This window comes from Lepus europaeus, assembly GCF_033115175.1.
Source record: "Lepus europaeus isolate LE1 chromosome 23 unlocalized genomic scaffold, mLepTim1.pri SUPER_23_unloc_3, whole genome shotgun sequence".
NCBI classification, from domain to species: Eukaryota; Metazoa; Chordata; class Mammalia; order Lagomorpha; family Leporidae; genus Lepus; species Lepus europaeus.
Genome location: NW_026909017.1, coordinates 456 through 28,113, shown reverse-complemented (window position 1 = coordinate 28,113; position 27,658 = coordinate 456). Strand labels below are relative to the sequence as shown.

At 49.6% G+C, this 27,658-nt stretch overlaps 1 gene segment (V, D, J or C); it reads right to left on the bottom strand.

The window, feature by feature from the left end:
* Positions 1-1,858: 1,858 nt before the first annotated feature.
* Positions 1,859-19,575, bottom strand: LOC133754369 (immunoglobulin lambda constant 6-like). The segment is given in 3 exon segments: positions 1,859-2,178; positions 3,524-3,642; positions 19,388-19,575. Coding segments are annotated over 3 exon segments (627 nt in total).
* Positions 19,576-27,658: the final 8,083 nt, after the last annotated feature.

Sequence of the window (27,658 nt, the reverse complement as noted above, 5' to 3'; positions counted from 1 at the left end):
TTTGTCTCTCCGTTAACTTTTTGTCCCACAAAAATAAAAAAAAGTCAGACCGTTCCTGGCCAGAGAATGATGAGAGTCGATAATTGCAGTTGTACTACATTCAAATATCAAACTGTATGATCAGGTGATTTCCAAGACATAAAAACTAGAATTATTTCATAATTAAGGAATTAATAAATGTCTCATTAAATTTTTCATTTTCAATAAGTGAACTATAGGCACACAAAATAAGATTTCTAAGGTTATTGCCATTTTTACATGACTATACACAGAAAAAATGTACTAATGCTTTTCCGACCTGCAGTCCTCATGGAAGGTGCTCACTCCTTCACGCTTGCATGCATAAGAGAAGTCCTGACACTCTAGACAGTTCCTGGAAACAGAAGGTGCTCAGCACAGGTGCATTGTAGGGAGGGGCCATGTAGCCTAGTGTCCACATTGGAATACCTGAGTTCCATTCCCAGCTCCAGCTGCTGCCTCCAGCTTCCTGCTGATGCAGACCCTAGGAGGCAGTGGTGATGGCTGAGTAATTGTTTGCTGCCACCCACATGGGAGACCTGCTCCCAGGTCTCAGCATCAGTCCAGTCCCTGTCACTGTGGACATTTAGGAGAGAAACCAAGAGATGGGAATTCTGTCTAGCTGTGTCTCTGTCTGCATCTCTCCAATAAATACTTTTTTTTTCTAAGAGAAACATTGTGGTACCTCCTGCTCCCACTTCTGGTTGTTTCCCTACTTGACTAAATGACAACTCCGCCCATATCCCCCAGAAGTTTCTGGAAAAGCCCAGGGCTTTCTGAGGGCTCCAGTAGGGAATTTTCCACAACAGATCCTTGCAATATGAGCAGTGCTCTCAGGAGGAAGCTGTAGCGATTGAGAGTGGTTATGGCTGGAAAGGCTCAAGCATGGCCATGGGTCCTGCTCAGCCTGATCCCACAGAGGCTCTGATGTGCCACTGGAACCATGTGACATGTTCTTGAGCCTGGGGGTTCTCTAAGGTTTCTCTTCCCCATCAATCTCAGGTTGGCTATGGGGGAGATCCTGACCCAGTTCTCTGAAGGTTCCTCCAGCTCCTTCCCTAGCTGGTGGCTGAGTCTCCTGTGGAGTTCCTGTTGCCTGGCCAGACCCCTCAGGTGCCTGCCTCCTGGCAGTCCCTTTGGGAAACAGTTTCTTTCCTGGGTTTCTCTGTTCCTCCTTTGCCTCTGAAGCTGCCATGGAGTGAGGACTCAAGGCAGCCACTGAATTTCAAAGCCCATGAATCCAGTAGCTCTGAAGCATTGTGTGCCCTGTGAGCTGTCCAGATCACCAGGGGTGATGGGGAATGGAGGCAGGCAGGCAGGAGCTGAGCAGGGAAGAGGAGGAGGGTACTTTCCAGGGGGCAGGGGCCGGGGCAGAGGAGGTCCAGGCTGAGGAAAGAAGGCATGGGGTGGGAGGACACAGAGGTCAGTCAAGGATGTCTCCACCCTAGAGGGAGGCAAGGAGCAGGGGGCCCTCTCCTGGGAGGAGGAAGGGGAGAAAGGAGAGGTCAGAGGCCCTGATGTCAGTGACCAAACTTCTCCTTCCTGGGGTGTTTCCTGTGTGATGTCCTCAGAAGACCCCGAGTCTCGCCCCTTGGGCTGCCTCCTCACTGGGTGTGGGGAACCTCCCCCAACCAGAGAACTCCAGGAAGGTTGCAGATTAAATAAGAGACTAGAAAAAAATGAGACCAAGCAGGATGTCTGATTGACAATGAGGATGTTTATTGAGAGTTTATTGGATGCAGGGGTGGGGAGGGCTGGGATATCAGGGAAGGGGTGGAAGGAGAAGCCCTTTCTGGGGTCCTACAGCTCCCAGACCCCATGGGTGGGTGAGAGTTGGTCCCTAAGGACAGCGTGCAGGGGCCACGCTCTTCTCCATGGTTTTCCCCTCATGGGTGACCTGGCAAGTGAAGTGGCTATGCGATGTCCACTGTCCACGTGAAAGGCTGAGGAAGCTGCTGGCCATGTACTTGTTGTTGCTCTGTTTAGAGGGCTGGGTGAAATCCATGCCTTGGGTGATGGTGGCTCCATCTGCCTTCCAGGCCACCGTCACTGTGCCTGGGTAGAAGTCACTGATCAGACACACCAGGGTGGCCTTGTTGGCCTTGAGCTCCTCTGAGGAGGGCGGAAACAGAGTGACCAAGGGGGCGACCACAGGCTGACCTGCAGGGACAGAGGGATGTGACATAGCAGAGATGAGTCTGGGTGTTGGGGAGCTCTCTCACAATGCAACTATCTGTCCCCATCCTCCCCTGCCCCCCGCCAGGGACCATGCTCCTTTCTCTTCCCCTCCTGCCCATCAGCTGCCTGGGGAACAAACAGTCCTGCCCCCTCCCAAAGCCCTTCCAAGTCTCTCCCAGTTGAGTTGACCCTGCTCATCCCCTCTGCGGCCTCAGCTTCCACTTCATCACGGGGCAGCCTTGCTCCTCTCCAGTCCCCAGAGGCTGAGATTGGAATCTGGCCCTGACCTGCTGAACCCCAGCCCCAGCCAAGGCCTCCACTTCATTCTTTCAGTGCCTGGAGACTCCTCTGAACAAAGGGCCCACCCTCCCAGCAGCACAGTCAGGGCTGTGTGGGGACGGCCCCCGCCTGTGCTTGGCATGTGAGGGAGGGTCCTGAAGCCTCCTGCCCCCTCAGGCTCTGTCCCAGTGAGGCCCCTCTCCCCCCTGGCCCTCCCTAGTGGCTCACTTTTGCCTTGGCTCCTGGGAATGCTCCCTAAACCAGGGCGGAGTGACCCCCATGCCTGCCCCAGCAGCCTCTCATTCCACCCGGCAGCCAGAGCTTCTCTGAACTGCCCTCTGCTCCCCCTCCTGGGCCACTGGGTCTACTGTGCCCTTCAGGGAAGGCAGGAGGCCAGGCCATGGTCAGGGGAGACACGGATCCCAGGGGCTCCAGATCTGCTCCTTTGTGACTAGTCCTGGGCTCTGGTCACCTCACCCAGTCTGTCCTGTCCCTCAGTGTCCCTGTGTCTTCATGGCCCAGCAGAGCTCAGATAGCACAGCCTAGCATGAGTCAGAGCCCTCTCCACCCTCTGCTGGCCCTCCCTCAGAGGAATCCTGTGCCTCTGGATGCTGGGGTCACAGCCCCGGCCATGCCCCTGGGCCTCCTGGGTGCTTCTCCCAGCCTAGATGGACCTCAGGCCCTCAACTCAGACCCTAGAGACTCAGGAGCTGTCTCCAATGCCTGCTAGAACCTCTGATCAGAACCAGTCTCTGCCCCTTCTCAGGGACCTGCCTTAGAAGAGGGAAGGAGCCCCTGTCCCTGAGCAACCCCCAGCCCAGGTGCCCAGACTTGGCCATGTCCAAGTGTTGGGATAGGAAGGCTCCTGCTGCTGGGATCCTTTCTGTGAGCTGTCTTGAGACCACCTACCTCTCCCAGAACCCATGGTGAAAGGCAAGGACCCTAAAGCCAGGACGGGCAGAAGGGCAAAGCCCCCAGGGAGAGAAAACAGACTTTGCACAGACTGCAGGAGGTGGGATGGCAGGGAGAGGCTTGGAGAGCCACTTACCTGTGACTGAGAGCTGGGTCCCACTGCCAAAGATATACCACCGTGACTGAGACTCAGACCAAAACCCGTGGGGCCAGCACCTGGGGCCTGCCTCTTGGGGGCCGGGCTGGAGCGGCAACCTGTGGGGCGTTAGAGGCACAGACTCAGCAGGCAGGGCTGCATTCTTTCACAGTGCAGGTAGTTGGCCAGCCCCCCCACCCCCCAGAGTTCTGGCACCCTGTCCAAGGCAGTCTTGGAGTGACCTCAGTGTGTCCTCCCTGCAAACTGTGTTGACTGTGCTGCTGTGCACAGAGGAGCTCAGCAAATCACAGTGATGCATCCCTCTCAGGTGACCAAGGGATGTGGTCTTATTTTAGGGTCTGTAAGTTTTCTCATATCCCTAGACCTAAGGACACGGAGCCATGTCTGACTCAAAACATTATGGAGACACCCCTGCTTTGGTGTCTGCTCATGGAGACGCAGATCCGCCCCCCTCATCCATGAAGCCTTCTCAGACCATACTTTGCAGCTGTTGATTGCTCTGTGCCCAGGACGTCCATCCATTTGTCCAGCATCTGTGTACTCACGCAGCCACCCTTCATCCATTTGTCCATGCATCTGCTTAAACGTCTACATGTGTAGTCATCTGTCCTTCCACCCACCTGTCATCTGTACATCCATGCTGCCTGCACCAGGCACTGTCTTCTCACCGTGGGAACAGGGCAATGGCCCCCGGATCTCATCCCTGTTTCTTTCTGAAATATCTCAGGTCACGGTCAAGAAATTCCTCATCAGGGTCAAGTCTGAGGTTCCTCTCCAGTTCTCTCCAGGATGTGACACAGGGTCTGCCCTTTTTCTAGTGCTTCTCTTCCCCTTGGTATCTGAGACTACCCACTCTTCTCCCTGGCTTCCCGTTCTCTCAAGCCCCTGCCCCCTGGGTCCCAGACTACCACCCTGGGTCCTCCTCTGCCATCTTGTCATGCTGTGGACCCCCACTCTGCCTGTATGGTGAGATCTAGTCTCTCCCAGCTGCAGACCCTCTCCTCAGCTCCTCCTAAATTGCCTACCGCCCATCTCCACCTGGAAAGCGGCGAATGCTCTCAGAGGAACTTGGCCACCTGCCCCACCCAGGTCTTTGTCTTCCTCTGGTTATAGGGCACTCACTTTGGGGGGACCCTGGGGTCACCTTAGACTGAGTCACCTCACCTCCAGGATGAAATGGTTTCTGTGTCCTGAGATGGTTGCATCTGAGCATTCCTCACTAAGTTAAAACAGGCACAGAATCATTAAAAAACAACAAACTTGCCTTCTGTTATCCCAAAACCACAAGAAGCCTGGGGCATTACCTTTGCTGTTTCACACAGGAATACAGCATTGAGTTACTGTCGGGGACATCAGATTAGTTGTGTTCCAGCTTAGACGATGGGCCAGTGAGAGGTGGTTGGTTTCGTAATGAAAATGGAAGGCTTTTCTGGGGCTGTTAAGAAAAACCTTTGAACTTATAAGAATATAACATAAAGTTAAGCACTATAGAAGTGTATTTTTAAAGGGCAATACATATTTATCTCTCCATCTCTCTCCTATTATATAATGCTATTTCTACTTTTTAATTATAGTAAAATATACAGAGCATAAAATGTACCGTTTTGCCCATTTTTTAAAAGTGCAGGTCAGTGGCATTAGGTGCATTCACACTGTTGCGCAACTGTTACCACCATCTGCCCCCAGAATTTTTCCATCTTCCCAAACAGGAAGTCTGCATCCATTAAACAATAACTTCCCATTCCTCTTCCTCTGGCCCTGGTACCTCTGCGTTATTTTCTGCCTCCATAACTTGTCTACTCAGGGAACTCAAGTAAGTGCAGTCATACAGTATTTGTCTTTGTGTGTGTGGCTCATTTCTTTTAGCATAGTGTCTTCAATTTTCACCCATATTATAGCAGATTTTTGACATTTTTAATATCTATTCATGAAATTGTTTATTAAGTGATAAAACACTTTACAAGTTACAGCCTATTTAAAAATAACACAAAATCAATTTCTCAAAGGCACAGAAACAGACCTTCCTTCCATTCATTGGTTCACTCCCCAAGTCTGCAGGCCAAAGTCAGGAGCCTGGATCTCAACTCAGGTCTACATGGGTGGCAGAGACCCAACTATTGAGCCATCACCTGCATGGCCTCCAAGGAAGCTGGAATGGAGAACAGAGTTGGGACTCAAACCCAGGCACTCCATTATGGGACATGGGCATCCTGAGTGATGTCTTAGCTGCTGCACCAAATGTCTGACCCAAGGGAAATACTCTTACTAAGCTGTGAGTCGATGAGACACTTACTTGATAGGATGAGTTTGCTAGAGTTCTACAGCAGCGATCCACATGCATGTGCACTGAAGTCTGAGGACAAGCCAGGGAATCCTAGAATTTCCATTATTCTGGAGTTTCTAGGCAATGCAGTAAGATAAGAAAATAAAGTGGTGTGGAGGCGGCAGTGCTGATGCTTTGGTGTGCAAGTAACGCTGCTGCCTGCAACACCAACATCCCATATGAGTGGTGGCTCATGTCCTAGCTTTTCCACTTCTGATCCAGCTCCCCACTAATTGTCTGGGAAGAGCTTCAGAAGATGGCCCCTGCTACCCAAGTGGAAGACCCAGATGAAGCTCTGGGTTCCTAGCTTTGGCATGGCTCAGCCTGGCCATTGCAATCATCTGGGGGGTAAACCAACAGATGGAGGATCGAACTCTCTCCCCCCCCCTCTGTAATTCTTTCAAATAAATAAATCTTTATTAAAAATAAAAAAAAACTTGGGGTACTTATGAGGGAACTTAAATATGAGGATACTTCAGGATATCCATGAAAAAATGGAATTAATTATTTTGGTACAAAAATTTGGAAATCCATAGTTTTTCACAATATGCTTGTTCCATGAACCTTTTTCAAGACTCCTTGTTTGCATGGATTTCATTTTTTGCACCAAAAAAAACCCTACATTTTAATTTCATTTTCTATGAACTTCCTGAAGTACATAATATTGAAATAGTAGGTTGAAAAGCCACCAAAAGGGATGAGATCAGTATATTAATACTGGTAACTATCTTCTCATCATCAGTAATCAATTAGGGCAGGTAATGGGGGACACCACATTCTCAGCAGGAACAGAAAAAAGAAAACATAGAATAACTCAGTAAGCAATATGCAAGACCCACATGAATGAACATAAAAACTTAGCCAACTGGGGCCAGCACTGTGGCATAGTGGGTAAAGCCACCGCCTGCAGTGCCAGCATCCCGTACAGCGCTAGTTCAAGTCACAACTGCTCCAATTCCAATCCAGCTCTTTGCTGTGGCCTGGGAAAGTAGTAGAAGATGGCCCCAGTCCTTGGGCCCCTACACCTGCATGGGAGACCCAGAAGAAGCTCCACTAATCCACTTAGACATAGTCCAAAGATAAAAGCTACCACAGAGGAAAAAAAAAAGAAGTATTCATGGAGATACTCATTCCAGAAACAAGAATAAGGAAGACAACATGATGACCCCAAAAGAATACACTTGAATACTAGGTGGTAAAGATGATGAGAGGGAAGAAATGCAAGAAATGGAATTCAAAAAATTGATCATAGGATTACTTGGAAGTAATCAGAAGCAAATGCATGAACTACTGAAATCCATACATGACATGAAAGAAAATTTCTCCCACAAAATTGAGATCCTAAAGAGAAATCAAGATGAAATGAAGAATTCAATAGAGCAAATAAAAAATGCAGTGAAAAGACTTAACAACAAAATTGGTGAAGCAGAAGAAAGAATATCTGACTTAGAAGACAAGCACAAGAAATTATCCAGTCAGACTAAAAGCAAGAAGAAAAACACTGTTGGGTGGCTCACTTGGTTAATCCTCACCTTCAACATTGGCATCCCATATGAACACTGGGTTCTAGTCCCAGTTGCTCCTCTTCCAGTCCAGCTCTCTGCTGTGGCCCGGGAAGGCAGTGGAGGATGGCCCAAGTGCTTGGGCCCCTGCACCCGCATGGGAGACCAGGAGAAGCACCTGGCTCCTGCCTTCGGATTAGTGTGGTGCGCTGGCCACAGCGTGCCAGCTGCGGCGGCCATTGGAGGGTGAACCAACAGCAAAAGGAAGACCTTTCTCTCTGTCTCTCTCTCTCACTGTCCACTCTGCCTGTCAAAAGATAAATAAATAATTAATTAATTAATTAAAAAAGAAAAAAAATGACTTGAACAGCAATTTTCTCTACTGTCAAGGAAGAGGTTTTTTCTTTTTTTCTCTTCTTCATACTATTTATTGAACTCAACATAGAGTAAATCATATGTGTATAAAGTCATTTGAAAATAAATTTCAGTAAAAATAAGAGTGGGAATAAGAGAAGGAGGAGGAAGTTTGTAACTGTAAAGCTATATAGTTCTGCATACATTCCTACAGATTTACTTCTACAGGTATATAGTTTAAGAACTTGCCATGGAACCCCAAATCCCATTAAGCTGGATATCAAAAATACCATCTTAGGCCGGTGCCATGGCTCACTAGGCTAATCCTCCACCTGTGGTTCCGGTACTCCAGGTTCTAGTCCCGGTTGGGGTGCCGGTTCTGTCCCAGTTCCTCCTTTTCCAGTCCAGCTCTCTGCTGTGGCCCAGGAAGACAGTGGAGGATGGCCCAAGTACTTGGGCCCTGCACCCGCATGGGAGACCAGGAGGAAGCACCTGGCTCCTGGCTTTGGATTGGCGCAGCGCGCCGATTTGGGGAGTGAACCAATGGAAGGAAGACTTTCTGTCTGTCTAACTCTGCCTGTCAAAACAATACCATCTTAGATGTTAAAGTGACCATATTGTTAACGTGGTCATATAGATAGGATTAAATATTAAAGGGATCATATAAGGAAGATCAAGCATCTGATAATAATAATAGATAGAATTAAAAAGGAAAGACTGTTCCAACTTGGGAAGCAGTCCCCACAGCAGGCTCATAGAATGACAATCACTCTAAATAGCACTCTGACCTCAGACTCAGCATTAAGGCATTCTTGTCTAGCTAAAAAGCACATGAGAGCATTTCAGGCATGGAAAGCCAAGACGCTGTGGCCAAAAAAAAAAAAAATGTCCTGCATGAAGGATCTCTGTGAGACCCCAGTGGAAAGAAGAGGCCATCAAAGGATGGAGGGAATTTCCACTTTGCTTATAGCCTTGTGTAAAAACTGACAGAAATTGTGAATTCAAAAGGCTTCCATAGCCTTGGCAGTTCATGTCAAGAGCCTCAGATGATCACTGACATCATATGTAAGAGTGTTAATTGTTAAACTAACAACAGGAGTCACTGTGCACTTACTTTTCATGCAGGACTTCTGTCCTCAATAAGTTGTATTATGAGAATTAACTGTAAAATTTGCTCTCAAATAGGGTGTGTATGTGTGTATGTGTGTGTGTGTGTGTGTGCAAATTGTTGAAATCTTTATTTAGTATAGAGTTGGTCTTCTGTGTATAAAGTTAATTGAAAATCAGTCTTAATGGAGAATGGGACTGGGAATGGGAGAGGGAGGAGGAGTTGGGTGGGAGTGGGGGTGGGAGGGTAGATATGGTGGGAAGAATCACATATTCCTAAAGTTGTACTTACAAAATTTGTACTCATTAAATAAAAGGTTTCTTTGGAGAAAAAATTAAAGTGGGTTGAATATATAAATGGGAAGAAGAAGTACTGGGCAAAATATAGGAGAATATTTTTATATTACGTAGGTAGATACAAGCCTCCATAAAGCAGAGGAAAAGACATACTGAAATAAACACACAAATATTAATTGTAAAAGATATCATAAACCAAAGGCAAAACCAAATAAATAGACAATTCGGTGGCCCTAATTTAATCACTACTTGGTAACCTTCCAAAACAGAAAGGACTATGCCCAGATGGGTTCACTGGTGACTCTTCCCACATTTAAAGAGAAGTTGGACCAAATCTGTGCACAGTTTCAAAATATAGAAGCAGAGAATATACTTTCCAACTCACTCAATTAGGTTGCATTGTCAGATAAGACATTAAAAAAAAAAACTACAGTCGAATATATCTCATGAACATAGATGTAAAACTCATTAAGAAAACATTAGTGGGGCCAGCACTGTGAAGTAGTGGATAAAGCCACTACCTGCAGTGCCGACATCCCATATGGGTGCAGGTTTGAGTCCCAGCTGCTTCACTTCCCATCCAGCTCTCTGCTGTGGCCTGGGAAAGCAATAAAAGATGTCCCAAGTTTTTGCGCCCCTGCACCTATGTGGGAGACCCAGAGGAAGCTCCTGGCTCCTGGCTTTGGATGGGCTCGGTTCTGACCATTGCAGCCATTTGGGGAGTGAACCAGTGGATGGAAGAACTGTGTGTGTATGTGTGTGTGTTTGTGTGTGTGTATATATATGTGTGTGTGTGTGTGTGTGTGTGTGAGAGAGAGAGAGAGAGAGAGAGAGAGAGAGAGAGAGACTGACTGACTCTGCCTTTAAAATAAATCTTTAGGGGCTGGCGCTGTGGCTTGGGCCCCTGTACCCACGTGGGAGATCCAGAGGAAACTCCTGGCTCCTGGCTTCAGATTGGTGCATCCCCAGCCACTGCAGCCAATTAGGGAGTGAAGTAGTAGATGGAAGACATCTCCCTCCCCTCTGTGTGTGTGTGTGTGTGTGTAACTCTGACTTCCAAATAAATAAATAAATCTTTAAAAAAATTTTAAAAACAGAATTATATACAATCACCAAGTGCGATTTACAAGACTGGTTTAACATTTGAAAATCAACTAGGGCCAGTGCTGTGGTGCAACAGGTTAAAGCCCTGGCCTAAAGTGCCAGAATCCCATATGGGCACTGGTTCTAGACCTGGCTACTCCTCTTCCAATCCAGCTCTCTGCTATGGCCTGGGAAAACAGTACAAAACAGACCAAGGCCTTGGGCTCCTACACCCATGTGGGAGACCTAGAAGAAGCTTCTGGCTCCTGGCTTCGGATCAGCGCAGCCCTGGCCATTGCGGCCATCTGGGGAGTGGTCTTCCAGCATATGGAAGACCTCTCTCTCTGAAACTCGTTTAAATAAATAAAATAAATCTTTTTAAAAAAGAAAATCAATTAATGTAATTCACCAACATGCTAAAGAAGAAAATGACATGATCCTATCAGTAGATGCAGAAAAAATATTTGACAAAATCCAACACCCTTTCATGATAAAATCCTCTCAGTAGATCAGGAATAGAAAGGAACTTCTTTACCTTGATAAAGAATTATGTATCAAAAAAGAAACCCTATAGCTATCACCCTATAACCTATAACATATCATTTAATGGTGAGCAATTAAAAGCTTATCCACTAAGACCTAGAATAATGCAAGGATGTCCCCTTTCAGCACTCCTTTTCAAAAATGTAATAAAAGTGCTAATTAATGTAGTACAAGAAAAGGAATAAAAGTATACAAATTAAGGAGGAGAAATTAAAGTGTTCATACATGACATGAATGTGTATGTAGAAAATACAGACGAACTGATAAAAGCAATTATATCAGGGTTGCAAGAAACAAGGTTAAATATACAAAATCAACCACTTTCCTGTATATAGCAATAAGCAAATAGAATTTGAAATTAAAAGTAGGATATTATTTACATTAGCATCATCTAAAATGAAATGCTCAAAATATGTACAGATTTGTATGAGAAACACCATAAAACTGATGAAACAAATAAAAGAATTAATGCAGAGGTATTACATATTCATGGATGGAAAGACTCAATATTGTCAAGAAGTCATTATTCCCAACTTGATCTGTGAATTCAGTGCAATCCCAATTTTAAAAATGGAACTGACTTGGTGAGTATTGATAAACTGATTCTAAAGTTTGTATGGAGAGGCGGAAGACCCAGCATGCTGAGCACAGTATTGAGGAAGAAGAACAAAGTTGGAGGACTGTTGCTACTCAACTTGTCATAAGGCTACAGACATCAAGACAGGGTGGTATTCCATTGATCAAATGAACAGACTAGAGGACACAGAAGTAGATTCCATAAATACAGCCCACTGATCTCTGACAAAGAAGCAAAGGCAACACAATGAAGCAAAGATAGTCTTTTCAACAAATGGTGCTGGAACAACTGGACATCCACACATGAAAAATTAAAATGGAAAGTGGTTGTTCAGCCTAGTGGTCAAGGCACTCATAACACACATCAGAGTACCTAGGTTCAATCCCTGGCTCTGGCTCCTGACTCCAGCTTCCTGCAAATGTAGACCCTGCAAGGCAGCAGGGATGACTGAAGGAACTGGGCTCCTGGGGCTCCTGGGGCTCCTGGGGCTGTAATGGGTAAAGCTGCTGCCTGCAGTGCCAGCATCCCATATGGGCTCTCTGCTATGGCCTGGGAGAGCAGAAGAAGACGGCCCAAGTCCTTGGGCCCCTGTACCCGTATGAGAGACCTGGAAGAAGCCCTTGGCTTCAGATCAGCACAGCTCAAGCTGTTGCAGCCAACCGGGGCATGAATCAGTGGATGGAAGACCTGTCTCTCCCTCTCTCTCTGCTTCTGCCTCTGCTTTTCTCTCTCTCTCTTTTTAAAGATTTATTTATTTATTTGAAAGTCAGAGTTATGCAGAGAGAGGAGAGAGAGAGAGAGAGAGGTCTTCCATCTGATGCTTCACTCCCCAATTGGCCACAGTGGCCGGAGCTGCGCCGATCTGAAGCCAGGAGCTGGAGCTTCTTCCAGGTCTCCTACATAGGTGCAGGGGCCCAGGGAGTTGGACCATTTTGCACTGCTTTCCCAGGCCATAGCAGAGAGCTGGATCGGAAGTAGAGCAGCCAGATCTCAAACCAGCACCCATATGGGATGCCAGTGCTTCAGGCCAGGGTGTTAACCTGCTGCACCACAGCACCAGCCCCTCTAACTCTGACTTTCAAGTAAATAAATAAAAGAAACTGGGCTACCACCAACCTTGCTGGGAGATCTGGACTGCATCCCTGGCTCCCTGCTCTGGCCCCAGCCCAGCCAGGCCATTGCAAGGATTAGGAAAGTGAAGCAGTGCATTTGGGCGCTCACTGTCTCATGTTGTTTTTCACTCTCCCTCCCTTCTCTTATCGCTGTTTCTCAAATAATTTTCAAAATGTTTGAATCATATGTTCTATGGTAGTGAACTGTATCTCAATAAAGCTGTTTTTTAAAATGAGGAAATGAATCTCATCACAGAACTTGACCCCTCCCCAAAAATTACCTCAAAATGGGTCACAGGTAAAAAGCAATACTCCCGGATGGTAACAGAAAATCTAGATTATCTTGGATTTGGCAGTGAGTTTTAACTACATCACCAAGGACTGGCCCATGAAAGAAAGAATTGATCAGACCAGTGCTGTGGCCTAGTAGGGTAAGCCTCCTCCTGTGGTGCCAGCATCCCATTTGGGCACCAGTTCATGTCCCAGATGCTCCTCTTCCAATTCATCTCTCTGCTATGGCCTGGGAAAGCAGCAGAGGATGACACAAGTCCTTGGGCCCCTGTACCCATGTGGGAGACCTGGAAGAAGCTCCGGCTCCTGGCTTTGGATTGGCTCAACTCCAGCCATTGTGGTCATTTGGGGAGTGAACCAGCAAATGGAAGACCTCTCACTCTGCCTCTCCTCCTCTCCCTGTAACTCTGCCTCCAAAATAAATGAATAAAATCTTTTTAGAAAAGAATTGATAAACTAGGCTTCATTAAAATAAATTTTTCTGCTGTGCAAGTGCACCATCAAGGAAATGAAAAGATCAACCATTTACTGGAATAAAAGACTGACAGAAGATGTATCTGAAACATACACAAAGAAAATAACCAACCTGATTTTGAAATGAGCTAGAGACCACAACCTCACCAAAGAAGATATTGAGATGGTAGTAACCATAATGAGATGCTGTACGACATGCATGGTCAGGAGAAAGCACATTAAAACAACAGTGGTCAAAATCCAGGGCACTGACAGTGAATGCTGTGGAGGATAAGGAGAAACAGGAGCTGTCTCGTGGCTGGTGGATATGTGAAATGGCTCAGCCACGTTGGAAGACAGTTTAACCTTGTCTTACATAACTAAGCACAAATGCCACAAAATCCAGCTCTCTAAAGACGTGGTCAGGAGAATGAAATATAAGCAACAGATCAAGACAAAATATTCGCCAGTCACATACCTGATAGGATGTGTCTGGATGATATAGAAATGCTCAAACCCAAGAGAGATGGGACAAATAATCACCAAAGAAGATATATAAATGGAAAATTAAATCATAAAAGAGGATCACTAGTTATTAGGGAAATGTAAATGTGACCCCTTTGGCCTAGCAGTTAAGACTCAAGACCCCACATTCCATGCTGGAGTACCTGAGTGCATTTCCTGACTCCAGCTTCCTGCCATTGAAGTCTCTGGGAAATGACAGGTGACGGCTCAAGTAGTTGAATCCCTGCCACCCACATGGAAAACCTGGGTTGAATTCTTGGCTCCTGACTTGAGTCTTGGTTCAGTCCTCTCTCACTCACTCGCTTTCTCTCAAAATACTTTAAATAACAAGTAAATATAAAACCACAAGGAGACATCACTATACAGCTTTTAGAATGGTTTAATTTTTTTTAAAAAATCGAGTGATGAAGTCAGCAAAACTGGCCTAGCAGGAAACATCCCTCTACCATAAATCAGCAAATAAGTTCATCCGAATGAACTGGATACCCAGACAGAAGATAATGAAATTGGACCTGTACCTCAGACTGTATGCAAGAGCTAACTCAGAATTGATGGAAGGGCTGGTGCTGTGTGTGTGTGTGTGCGCGCGCACGCGTGCACGCCTGTGTGCAATTTTTTAAAAAGATTTATTTATATTATTTATTTATTTATATTTATTTGAAGGGTAGAGTTACAGAGAGAGAGGGAGTGGGGGGTCTTCCATCCACAGATTCACTCCCCCAAATAGCTGCAATGGCCAGAGCTAGGCTGATTTGAAGCCAGGAGCTTCTTCCAGGTCTCCCATGTGGGTGCCTAGGGATCCAGGTCCTTGGGCCCCTGCCCCCATTTGGGAAGACCCAAAGGCAGCTCCTAGTTCCTGGCTTCAGATCAGTGCAGCTCCAACAGTTGTAGCCAACTGGGGAGCGAACCAGCGGATGAAAGACCTCTCTCTTTCTTCCCCTCCTTCTCTCTCTGTGTAACTCTGACTTTCAAATAAATAATAAATCTTTTTTAAAATAAATAAATTTTAAAAGATAGTATCAGGACAGCTATAATAATTTAAAATTTTTTTCAAACAAGTGTTTCCAACAGTGTGGAGAAACTGTGAACCTTACACATTGCTGGTGGTATTCTAAAATGAGGCCATCACTGTGAAAATCAGTTTGGCAGTTCCTCAAAAGGTTACTCATGAAAAAGCAAAGTCACACACACAGTCACAATATATACAAGCCAGCAATTCCACTGCTGGGCATAGACCAAAACAAACTGAAAACATGTAGCAGTAGAAGATGGCCCAAGAAATAAATAAATCTTAAAAAAAAAGACAACAAATGGGCAGGCATTGGGTACAGCGGTGAAGGTGACAGTTGGAACACCCCTGTCCCATATCAGAGTGCATGGGTTCAAGCCCCAGCTCCTCTGCTTCCAGTTCCACCTTCTTTCTAACTTGAGTCCTTGGGAGACTGCAGATGATGGCTTAAATACTTGGCTCCCTGCCACTAACACGAGAGACGCAGATGGAATTCTGGGCTCCTGGCTTCTACCTGGCCCAGCCCTGGCTGTTATGGGAACTTGTGGAATAAAAAGAATAAATTTAAAACAATATATTGATCCCTTACCCTCCCCTCATCTCTTCTTTTTCTCTCTCTGACTCAGCCTTTCAAATAAAAATGAAAAAAAAAAAAAAAACCAGGAGCCGGCTCTGTGGCATAGCAGGTAAAGCCGCTGCTTGCAGTACCAGCATACCACATGGGCCCTGGTTCATGTCCCAGCTGCTCCACCCCCTACTATGGCCTGAGAAAGCAGTAGAAGATGTCCCAAGTGCTTGGGCCCCTGCAAAGATTTTTTTATTAAGCTTTTATTTAATGAATATACATTTCCAAAGTACAGCTTATGGGTTACAATGGCTTCCCCCCTCCCATAACTTCCCTTCACCCGCATCCCTCCCCTTTCCCGCTCCCTCTCCCCTTCCATTCACATCAAGATTCATTTTCAATTCTCTTTATATACAGAAGATCAGTTTAGTATATATTAGGTAAAGATTTCAACAGTTTGCCCCCATATAGCAACACAAACTGAAAAAATACTGTTGGAGTACTAGTTATAGCATTAAATAAGAGTGTACAGCACATTAAAGACAGAGATCCTACATAATAATTTTTTTAAAAATTAATTTTCTAAGCCATTTCAAATTTAACACCAGGTTTTTTATTCCATTTCCAATTATCTTTATATACAGAAGATCGATTCAGTATATAATTAGTAAAGATTTTTTAAAAAAAATAAAACAAGAGATCCGCTGCTGTGGTGTTGTGGGTAAAGCCACCACCTGGACCACCACCATCCCATTTGGATGATGGTTCAAGTCCTGGCTGCTCCTCTTCTAATCCAGCTCTCTGCTATGGCCTGGGAAAGCAGTGGAAAATGGCCCAAGTCCTTGGGCCCCTGCACTCACATGGAAGACTCAGCAGAAGCTCCTGGCTCCTGGCTCAGATTGGCCCAGCTCCAGTCATTGCATCCATTTGGGGAGTGAACCAGCAGATGGAAGACCTCTCTTTCTCCCTCTGCCTCTCCCTCTCTCTAACTCCACCTTTGGAGTAAATAAATATTTTTTGGAAAAACGGGCCAAGAGTGATGTCTGTGGTGACAAACATTCTTTTCCTTGATTGTATCAATGTCAATAGGCTGATTGGGATAGTTTCCTGTAGATTTGCAAGATTTGACTATTGGAGAATGGGTAAAGAAGTATATGGGATCCTTCCATATTATTTCTTTATTTTAAGATTGATTGATTTGGCCAGGGCCATGGCTTACTTGGTTAATCCTCTGCCTGCAGCACCTGCACACCGGGTTCTATTCCCAGTTGGGGAGCTGGATTCTGTCCCGGTTGCGCCTCTTCCAGTCCAGCTCTCTGCTATGGCCTGGGAGTGCAGTGGAGGATGGCCCAAGTGCTTGGGCCCTGCACCTGCGTGGGAGACCAGGAGAAAGCACTTGGCTCCTGGCTTCGGATCGGTGCAGCACGCTGACTGCAGCGCACCAGCCGTAGTGGCCATTTGGGGGGTGAACCAACAGAAAGGAAGACCTTTCTGTCTCTCTTACTGTCTAGCTCCGCCTGTCAAAAAAAAAAAAAAAGATTGATTTGAAAGGCAGTGATAAGGGTTCCCATCTGCTGGTTCACTCCCCAAATGCCTGCAACAGCCAGGGCTGGGCCGGGCTTAAGCCAGGAGCCAGGAACTCCATTCGGGTTTCCCACATGTGTGGCAGGGACCCAAGGACTTGAAGCATCCCCTGCTGCCTCCCAAGGCGCATGGCAGCATTAAGCTGGAATCAGGAACAGAAGCAGGACTGGAAGCAGGCCCTCCAGTGCAGGATACAGACAGGCCAAGCAGCAACTTAACCACTGCACGGATGCCAAACCCTGCAGACTGCTTTTGACGCTGTTACTACGGTCATGAGAGACACTTGATGACGCGAGTGCTCCCCATCACGCATGTAGCATCCTTTATTTTACCTTCCCCTGTTGTTTGACCATTTGGTTGCTTCTCCCCATGAACACAAAAAATATACAGCTGAAGTTTTTATTATTTCGAGATAAATGTCTAGAAGAAAAATTACTTGATTAAAAGGCATTACATGGGGCCAGCGCCGTGGCATAGTGAGTAAAGCCACCGCCTGCAGTGCCAGCATCCCATGTAGGTGCTGGTTCAAGTCCTGGCTACTCCACTTCCCATCCAGCTCTCTGCTATGGCCTGGGAAAGTAGTAGAAGATGGCCCAAGTTCTTGGGACCCTGTACCCACATGGGAGACCTGGAAGAAGCTCCTGGATCCTGGCTTCAAGTCAGCACACTGTGGGGTGAACCAATGGATGGAGGACTTCTCTCTCTCTCTCTCTCTCTCTCTCTCTCTCTCTCTCTCTCTCTCTCCCCCTCTCTCCCTCTCTCCCTCTCTCCCTCTCTCCCTCTCTATAACTCTACCTTCAAATAAATAAATAAATCTTTTTTTAAAGAAAAAGTAAAAAAGGCATTTTGTGTGTGTATGTGTCTGTGTGTGTGTGTTTTTATATGAGAGAGAGAGAGATATTTGAGAAAGATTGACAGAGAGAGGATCTTCCAGCAGCCGGTCCACACCCTAAATCCCTATAACAGCTGGGACAGGGCCATACGGGCAGGAGCCCAAGTACTTGAGCCATCACTGCTGCCTGCCAAGATCTGCATTGCCAGGAAGCTGGAACTCAAACCCAGGCAGCCCCACATGGGACACGGGCATCCTAACCAATAGGCCAGGGTCCACCTCAGGAATGCGCATTCTAATAATACTGTATGTTTCAGAAACTCCATCTCCCCATGATGGCCTGAAAGCACACACCCTCCCAGGTCACCTCTCTGCCCCGTCACCAGTTTCACTTGCCATTTTCAAGGGGATCTTGGCCAGGTGGCCATGCACCTGTCCATCCTGCTCCTCCTCCTGGTGAGGTTTGTCTGAGCTTAGCGCCACCTCCCTGGGATGTGGCCGCCTCTCCCATCTTGGGCCTCGGTCTCTGCTGTCTAATCAGACTCCCATTTGCCTCCCATTTTGGTGCCAGTTTTTCCAAAGCACAAATGCCTGTCCCTGTGGCGCTTCAATCCCTGTGCAGGACAAAGGCCGGGACGAACGAGTGCCCGAGGTCCCCCGATCCCACCCCTAGCTCCCCGCATGCCTCTTCTCCTGAACCCCTCTCAGCACATGCTTCTGACTTTGCTGGCACCCCAGCCCCTAGCCGGTACCCCCTCAATCCTGAGATCACATAGGGAACATCCCCACCCCCTTATTGTGACTAGAACTGGCGTGGGTCTGTCCCCATGACAGATAAGCCTGCTGCTGGAGTCACAGGTTCTCAGTCCTGGGACTGTCTGCGTGCCCCTGTGCTGTGTGACCCTGGGCAGGTTGCCTCCCCTGTCTGGGCCTTCATTCCCATCTGTGAAATGGGATGAGAATTGCCTTGGCACAGGGGGAGGGGAGCTCAGCTCTCAGAGGCAGGTTCTGTCCCTGAGCCCTAGCGCCCCGTGTGTGTGGTGGACAGGCTGTGTCGCTAGGACATAAGCTGAGCTTTGTCTGGGACTTTACTTCCTACAGAGAGGAGGGGGCTGGGTGGGGTACACCATGGCCCCCCACAGACCCTGCCCTGGGCATTGTTTGCCTGCATCTGGGTGGGCTTAGTCTCCTGGGGGGGGGCTGTCTCCACAGGTGACCCTGCCTGAGGATTCTTAGCTGAGGGTCTGGGGACCCAAGGGTCACCAGGAAAGCAGCCTTAGAATATCAGCTGGAGTGCAGGCAGTGGTCCCTGGGTAATAAAGGTGAGGGCAGGGAGGCAACCCAGAGGGGACAGAGGAGGGGGGTGTCCATCCAGTACCTGCAGGGACAGAGGTCCCCACCTGCCGCAGACTCCTGCCCCCATGCCCAGAGGACTAGAGGGAGGCTGGTGAGATTCTGGCCTTGGTATGGAATATTAGGGGAGCCCCAAAACTCAGGAACCAAGGTGGTAAAACTTCAGTGTGATGTTAATCATAAAATTAACACAGACAAGCTGCTTGTGATGGACAGAATATCACACTTTAAGCCAGGGTCTTGCCAGTACCTCCTCTGGGGTGGGTCCTTCTCTCAGCCACAGGGGCCCTCACACCCTGACACCCCCACCCCAACTCCCTGCCCTTTCTTTACCTGTGCCATGGGATCCGCAGGTTGAACCGGCTGCTTCCTACAGGGCCTCCAGGGCCCAGGGCCTTGCTCCGGGGTGCTGCTGTTGGGATCCACAGGTCCTGGCACCCACACCCAGGCCCAGCAGGCAGCAGGGCCCAGGGCAGCCTGGGGCCAGGCCCAGGCCCCACCTGGCCACTCCGGGGCCTCATCCACCCTCAGGGTCAAAGGTGCCTCCTTCCGGACTTGAGATAGGAGATGTCTGTAAGGAGCTGCCCCTGTGCGCACCAGTCCGTGTGGCCCTGGCTTTCCCCTGGACTAGCTCTGGTCCCAGCCCCCAGCGCAGCTCCCTCTAGGATCCCTGGCCATTACCCCTGGGGCTGTCTCACAGAGAAACATCTGCCAACTGCTCTGCTGTGGTCAGGATCCTGGGCTCAACCGCCTCCCAGCCCAGCCAAGGGCCTGGCACACGTGACCCACCCTTGTCCCCTGTTCAGATCCCCAAGGGCACCCTGGGTTTTGGAGCATGACCTGGGGCCTGCAGGGCCCTGGAGAGTGGGCTCAGCTGTGGAACAGAAGCCCCTGGGCTGGAGTTCAGGGCAGGTGGCAGGGGAGGAAATGAGTTTCACAAGACATGGCCGCTGTTGCAGTTCAGACTCATGAGCTAAAGATAAGAATGGTGTTCAATGCACCAGGCACAGCACCTCACAAACCCCTCCTCCCTCCCTCCTTCTCTCTCTCTCTCTCTCTCTCTCTCTCTCTCTCACACACACACACACACATACACACACACACGCATTCTTATCAATTCTGCCTGCCCTTCCCCAGCAGTATTAAAGTAGGATCCAAACTCAAGTAACATGCATTTACAGTATACAATGCCATGTTCTGATACATGCAGACATTGTGGAGTGATTAAATCAAAGGAAGTCACATATCCATCACGTCCCAGAAACCTTGGGCCTCATTGACATCTCCATGCTGTGCAGTAGCTCTTGCAAACTCATCATCATGGATTTCATCCAGGGGCCAGTAGGGGAGACACCACTGGGAGCACAGGCCAGGCCCTTCACCCTCTTCCTAGGCTGTTGAAGCCCTGGGCCCTGGGCCCCTGTACTTTGGTATCGGGTGGGTGCCAGGCAGTGAGGAGGGGGCCAGGAGTGACCCCACAGGCCATGTGGAAATCTCCAAGCTCCCTTTCTTCCCCTGGAGGTGAGGTTGGAAATGCTGCCAGTTCTGCTCACCCCCAGGACCATGGTTGGTGGTGCAAGACAATGGATGTAAAAGTGGGCTTGTCAGCAAGTTTTCCTAAGTTTCTTTCTCAATTGTGATCAAACACAGGTAGCAAAATTTCCATCCTGACCAGTTTTTTTAAGATTTATTTTTTATTTATAATTCAGAGTTACACAGAGAAGGAGAGGCAGAGAGAGAGATGTCTTCCATCTGCTGGTTTATACCCCAAATGACCCTGATGGCTGGAACTGGGCCAATCCAAAGCCAAGAGCCTGGAGCTTCTTCCAGGTCTCCCACATGGATGCAGGGGGCCCAAGGACCTGGGCAATCTTCTACTGCTTTCCCAGGCCACAGCAGAGACCTGAATCAGAAGTGGAGCAGCCAGGACTCGAACCAGTGCCCATATGTGATGCCAGCACTGAAGGTGGTGGATTTACCCACTACACCACAGCCCTGGCCCCCACCGACCTTTTTTTTTAAATATTTATTTATTTGAGAGGCAGAGTTGGAGATGGAGGGGAGGGGAGGGGGCGGGAGGGGGCGGGAGGGGACGGGAGGGGACGGGAGGGGAACTAAGGTCTTTTATCTGCTGGTTCACTCTGCCAATGGCTGCAACGGCCAGAACTGAGCTGATCCAAAGCCAGGAGCTTCTCCCAGGTCTCCCATGCAGGTGCAGGGTCCCAACACTTGGGCCATCTTCTACTGCTTTCCCAGGCCATAGCAGAGAGCTGGATGGTAAGTGGAGCAGCTGGGACTTGAACTGGCACCCATATGGATTGCCAGCGCTTCAGGTGGAGGCTTAGCCCACTGCACCACAGCACCAGCCCCATTCTGACCATTTTTTAAGCCTGCACTTCAATGGCACTAAGTCCCCCAACATCACTGATCAGCCACCACCCCCACCGACCTCCAGAACTTTTCCTCCTGTGAAACTGAAACTCTGGACCCACTCAACACCAGCTCCCTGTTCCCCTGGCCACCTGTCCCCTTTCTGTCACCTTTATGAAGCTGGTGGCTCAAGCCCCACATACAAATGGAAGCATGCACGGTTTGTGCATTGAAAGTGCTGCGTGTATATCACTGATGGGAGCCACCCATGATGATTTTAACCAGCTGGTATGTGGCTGGTATAGCTTAGGAGAAACCATTAGCCACCAGCAAATGAATGGATCTCCAGTGGACACCTCAAGTGCCACTCTGCACATTTGCATTGCAGCTCGGAGAAGGTTGTGAAGTCAGCTCAGGCTGGTTGCAACCAGAAAAGTAGGTCCCTGGTAGCAAGGGATGCTTCGCGGGATGTGGCTCCAGTTGTCTCAATACATAGAGGGGCTGGGATGTGGGTTTGTTACTGGCTGTTGGGTTGTGTGTTGGTTGGTTGGCTCTTGATTTTGACAGGGCACTCCTCTCCTGTTGCTGGTTCACTCCCTGCATGCCCACAACAGCTGGGGCTGGGCCAGGGCCAAAGCAGGGAAGCAGGAAACTTAATCCAGGTCTCCCAAATGGGTGGAAGGCACCCAATTTTCTTTTTTTACATACATAAGATTTATTTATTTGACTTGAAAGTCACAGTTACACAGAGAGAGGAGGAGATGTAGAGAGAGAGGGAGGGAGAAAGAGAGAAGTCTTTCATCCACTGGTTCACTCCCCAGATGGCCGCAATGGCCAGAGCTGTGCCATCTGAAGCCAGGAGCCAAGAGCTTCTTCCAGGTCTCCCAAGCGGGTGCAGGGGCCCAAGGACTTGGGCCATCTTCTACTGCTTTCCCAGGCCATAGCAGCAAGCTGGATTGGAAGTGGAGCAGCCAGGTCTCAAAACGGTGCCCATATGGGATGCCGGCACCACAGGCATCAGCTTTACCACAGCACAGCCCCCCCCCCCATTTTCTTTTTAAAAAATTATTTATTTGAAAAGCAGAGTAACAGAGAAAAACAAAGTGAGATTTTTCCACCTGCTGCTTCACTTCCCAAATGGCTGCAACAGCCAGGACTGGGCTAGGTCAAATCCAGGAACTAGGAACTCTGTCTGACAGGTCTCCAACAGGGTGGCAGGGGCCCAAACACTTGGGCCATCTTCTGCTGCTTTTCCAGGCACATTAGCAGGGAGTTGGATAAGAAGTGGAGCAGCCAGTTCTCGATCCAGGGCTCACATGAGATGTCAGTGTCACAGGCAGGTAGTAAAGCCCTGTGCCATAACAATGACCCCAGGACCCAATGTCTTTAGCCATCTTCACTGGCAGAAGCTGAAATTAGGAGCCAGACAGAGCCAGGTGTTGAATCCAGGTTTTCCAATGGGGAAGACAGGTGTCTGCCCCACTAAGCTAAACCCCTGCCTCCAAACTGGGAATATTCCAGAGGAAAATCTTTTGCAGAACACTGTCCTGGGACATGCTGGCTCAGTTGCCCTTAAGAGTCCAAACTGGTTGTCAGATCCATTCTTGCATGAGCAAAAAGTTCATGGGGAAAATGCAATTAAAAGATAAGTTTGCGGTGCCAGTACTCTGGGTTCTAGTCTTGGTTGGGGTGCTGGTTCTATCCCAGTTGCTTCTCTTCCAGTCCAGCTCTCTGCTGTGGCCCGGGAAGGCAGTGGAGGATGGCCCAAGTGCTTGGGCCCTGCACCCGCATGGGAGACCAGGAGGAAGCACCTGGCTCCTGGCTTCGGATCAGCGCAGCGCACCGGCTGTGGCAGCTATTTGTGGGGTGAACCAACGGAAGGCAGATTTCTCTCTCTCTCTCTCATTGTCTAATTCTGCCACTCTGCTTGTCAAAAAATTTAAAAAAAGATAAATTTATTTTGGCACACACACACACAAATCACTGAAGCCAAGCGGTTTTTCCTGTGATGCTTTTTTTCATGAATTTTGTGAGGCTCCCTTGGGTGAACGGGTTTCAGGGTGGTTTTGTTGTTGTTCTTTTTGGCACCAAATAAACTTACCTTTGAATTTCACTTTCCAAGGACTTTCTGAAGTGCCCTTGTACTTTACCGTTGACTGATCCGGAGTGCATCCTTCAGACCCCCACCACTTGAGGTTCTGTCTGTCCCCATCCACTCAGGCCAATGCTGTCCCAAAGGCTCATCTGTCTCTTGGAAGCTCTCCCCAGCCCCCCCCCAGAATGAGTTCTGTGCATCCCACATGGCCCCAGTGGGGCAGGCCATCCCAGATATCCCCTGGCTCATGTCCAGCTGTGACCACTGGATTCTGTAACAGACAAACTCCCTGTTAACCACATGTGGGTCCTGAGGACCACAAGGAAGTCAGAACCTGTGGGCTGATGGGACTGTGCTTGGATCCCTGTGTCCCACAAACCCTGACTGAGGGCCAGGCAGTGCATCCTGGAGGGTTTGTGGTCATCAGCGAGACGGGCTAGGTGCTGACTAGTAACAGTGTGTGGGTGCCCTCAGAGACATCCTATAGGGCATGGAGAGAGCTCCCAGGAGGCTCGTGACCCAGCCCAGCTCCCCCACTGCAGTGCTGGCCCATGCCTGACTCTGACCTTAGCCTTGGGGCCTGGGGCAGGGTTACCCCCAGAGGTCTATGCTGAAGCTGCTCCCTACCCTTGCACCCCATGTGGGTGTGATACCATGCCCACAGCACGGAAGCCATGATCCCTGCCTCCCCACACCTCTCAGGGCCAGGACAACTCCCAGTCTTAGGCAGAAGAAGGGGCCAGCCCTAAACAGCACTGCTGGCTGCTCTGAAGCCCCTGTGTTTGCCTGCCACGGGCATCTCGGGCAGACGTGACCACCACAAGCCACATCCTCCCTTGGTTGAAAACAGAACTGAGTCTGGCTGGGTCCTGGCCAGATCGGTCCTCCCCAGGCTGGTGCAGCCACAGCTCTGGCAGCCAGGACCCCTCGCCCCCCTGGCCCAAGCTGTGCCAAGGGCTAGATCCAGACCCACACAGAGGATACAGGCCCTGAGCCTCTGCGCAGGGTTGCTGCCACCTCGCCAGAGCCTTCCAGGTCCCTCTGGCACTCCTCTCCTTGGGTAGAGGGGCACCCGCACCTTCTGCCCTGCTCCCCGTCACAGCAGCCCCTGCCAATCAGCCCCACCTCACAGGCCCAAAAGCTTCCTGCTACTGCAGACCCCTGGGGGCAGGGGTGATGGGCTCAAGTAGTTGGGGTTCTGTCGTCCATTTAGGAGACCTGGATTGAGCTCTGGGTGCTGTTGCAGGCATGAACCAGCAGGTCAGAGCTCTCTCCCTCTCTCACTCCCATCTGCCTCTCAGATAAAGAAATCAACAATAACAGAGGTTGCAGAACTCAAAGGTAATTTACCTGGTACCGCAAAGCGCATGTTGTTGATCCAAACGTACCTCATTGCTTTTGGGGAACTGTGACCCCAGATGAGGGTTGCTTTCCCCCAGTGGAAAATTTCTGTTGGAAACCAAAGCTTCTGATGCCTACAGCATGGGGCCTCCTAACGTGAAAGGCCTGACCGGGGTCTGGCATCGCAGCGTCACAGAGATGGGGGAGCTGTGTCCATGTTGCCCGAGAGGACGCGTGATTGACAGCGCTGGCTGGCCCGGCTTCACGCTCATGCAGTGAGGCCTGGGAGCGAGGGGCCTCCTTACTCAGCTGTGTGTGTGGAAGGAAGATGCTGGGGGTGGAGGGCCTCTGTGCTCCTTCAGTTCTGGCCAATTCTAGGATGACTTTCTCCAGGCAGAAGTCAAGGCTGAGGCCAGTGCCACAGGTCACTAGGCTAATACTCCACCTGTGGCACTGGCACACTGGGTTCTAGTCCCCGGTCGGGGCGCCGGATTCTGTCCCAGTTGCCCCTCTTCCAGGCCAGCTCTCTGCTGTGGCCAGGGAGTGCAGTGGAGGATGGCCCATGTGCTTGGGCCCTGCACCCGCATGGGAGACCAGGAGAAGCACCTGGCTCCTGCCTTCGGATCAGCGCAGTGGGGTGGCCACAGTGCGCCAGCCGCGGTGGCCATTGGAGGCTGAACCAACGGCAAAAGGAAGACCTTTCTGTCTCTCTCACTGTCCACTCTGCCTGTCAAAAAAAAAAAATGTCAAGGCTGACCCTCCCCGCCCCATCCCCTGCAGTGCCTGACTGGGCTGGGGGTTGGGGGGAGGAACGGGGATTCCAGGCGACCCACAGTGACCCAAGCAGCCTCATCCAACTTCCCCTGGGCCCTGCCAGGACCCCCCCCGCCCCCGGGGAAGAAGAGACCACGACCCTCAGTGCCACCCTAATCCCTCTGACAGCAGTTGACTGTGGCCTAAACCTGGGTCTGGCGCCTGCAAAGAGCTAAAAGCACAAACCCCAGAGAACGTCTGTGGCGCCCTTGTGTGAGACCACCTGCAGAGGGTGACCCAAGGTCTCCAGTGCCCATCTCAGGAGACACCATGACACACACACACGCACAGGGCCACACGCGGTATGCATGGCCCTGGCCTAAACCCCGCCCCTCCTGCACCCCAGTGGTCCCAGACAGCTGGTGCCTTCAACCAGAGCAGGATCTCAGGGTTTAAGTCAGAATGTGAGCATTAAAAGCAAACACAAGCACACGACAAATAAAATCGTGTTGACCTCTCTGCTATTGGACGGAAAAGCCCAAGACCTTAGCATGGCTCCCAGGCCCCCTGGACCACTTTCCTGGCTCTTCCTCCAAGCTACTGGTCCCTTTGGTCACAGAACATTCCTGCAGGGTGTGCCTTTTCAAGCGCCTGGACTGCCCGGCTCTCATCTGCCCCCTGCAAGGCTCTTCTGGGTATGGCATCCCCAGAAAGCCCAGGCTCAGGGGGGGCAGTGCCCTGCTGCGGCCCTCTGGCCCAGCTGCACTAGCATACTTCACCTAACAGAGCAGGAGTTTCCTTCATCGTTCAGTTTCTGTAGCCTCAGAACGTACAGGCCTCCCCCACGCAGGGCAAGGGGCACGGTCCCCACATACTCTTTACTATTTGTCCTGTGTCCCTTAAGGGAAAAATACTCCGCCGCCCACCTCCACCATATGCAATGATGGGTTTTCAGACACATGCTAATAACAAAGCCAAAGATAGAAATGAATGGAATTTTTAAGTTTGTCTTTAAATATTTGTATTTTATTTGAAAGGCAGAGAGAGGGAGGGAGCTTCCATTTACTGGTTCACACCCAAATCCTGCCACCCCACCCCACCAAGAGCTGGGGCTGAGCCAGACCAAAGCCAGGATTCCACAACCCAACCCCAGTCTCTCATGTGGATGGCAGGAACCCAACCACTTGAGCCCATCATCTGCTGTCTCCGGGGTGCACATTAAGAGGAAGCTGGATTGGAAATAAAGGAGCCAGGATTTGAACACCATGCTCCCACATACGGAAGGCAGACAGCATAACTGCTGCCCCAAATGCCATCCCCCCAACAAAAGGGATTTTAAAAGTGCATTCATAAACCCAAAGAGAGAGGACCTTAGCAACGCACAGGTGCAGAGAGAGAAATCCGCTACGTCCAGCTGCCTAGGGGAGGCACTTCTTACAGCAGTGTCGACATCACTGGGGGACATGGACAGCTGAAGAAATTCCTTGGGGAGAGGACGAAGCCTGGCCCTGTGGCCAGATGCGAGCCCTGTGAGCCAGCCCCAGGTGTCCCCATGGGGTCCCTGAAAGCAGCCTCCTGCCTTCCTGGGGGACACCGCTGGCCCTGGGGACCAGTGGCGGGGACAGGTGCACCTGGCCCTGTGTATGTATTGTCCCAGTAGCTGCTTTCTGCTTGCTCCACTGTGGTGTCAGCAGGGCCCATGCAGCCAGCGCTCCCTCACTTGGACAGATGTTCCCCTGCCTCTGACCCACAGCCGCCACCTCAGTGCCAGCGATATGCCAATTATTACGGACATCTGGAATATTCTTTTCCTTTCTCTGTTGACCTTTGTGCTCACACCGTCTCACAAACTACAAACCAAAATAAATCCACTTTAAAAAAATATTTGAAAGAGTTACACAGGGAGAGAAGGAGAGGCAGAGAGTGAGCAAGGACTCCTATCTGGTTCACTCCCCAGTTGGCTGAAACGGCCAGAGCTGCACCTGTCTGAAGCCAGGAGCTTCTTCCAGGTCTCCCACACAGGTGCAGGGGCCAAAGGATTTGGC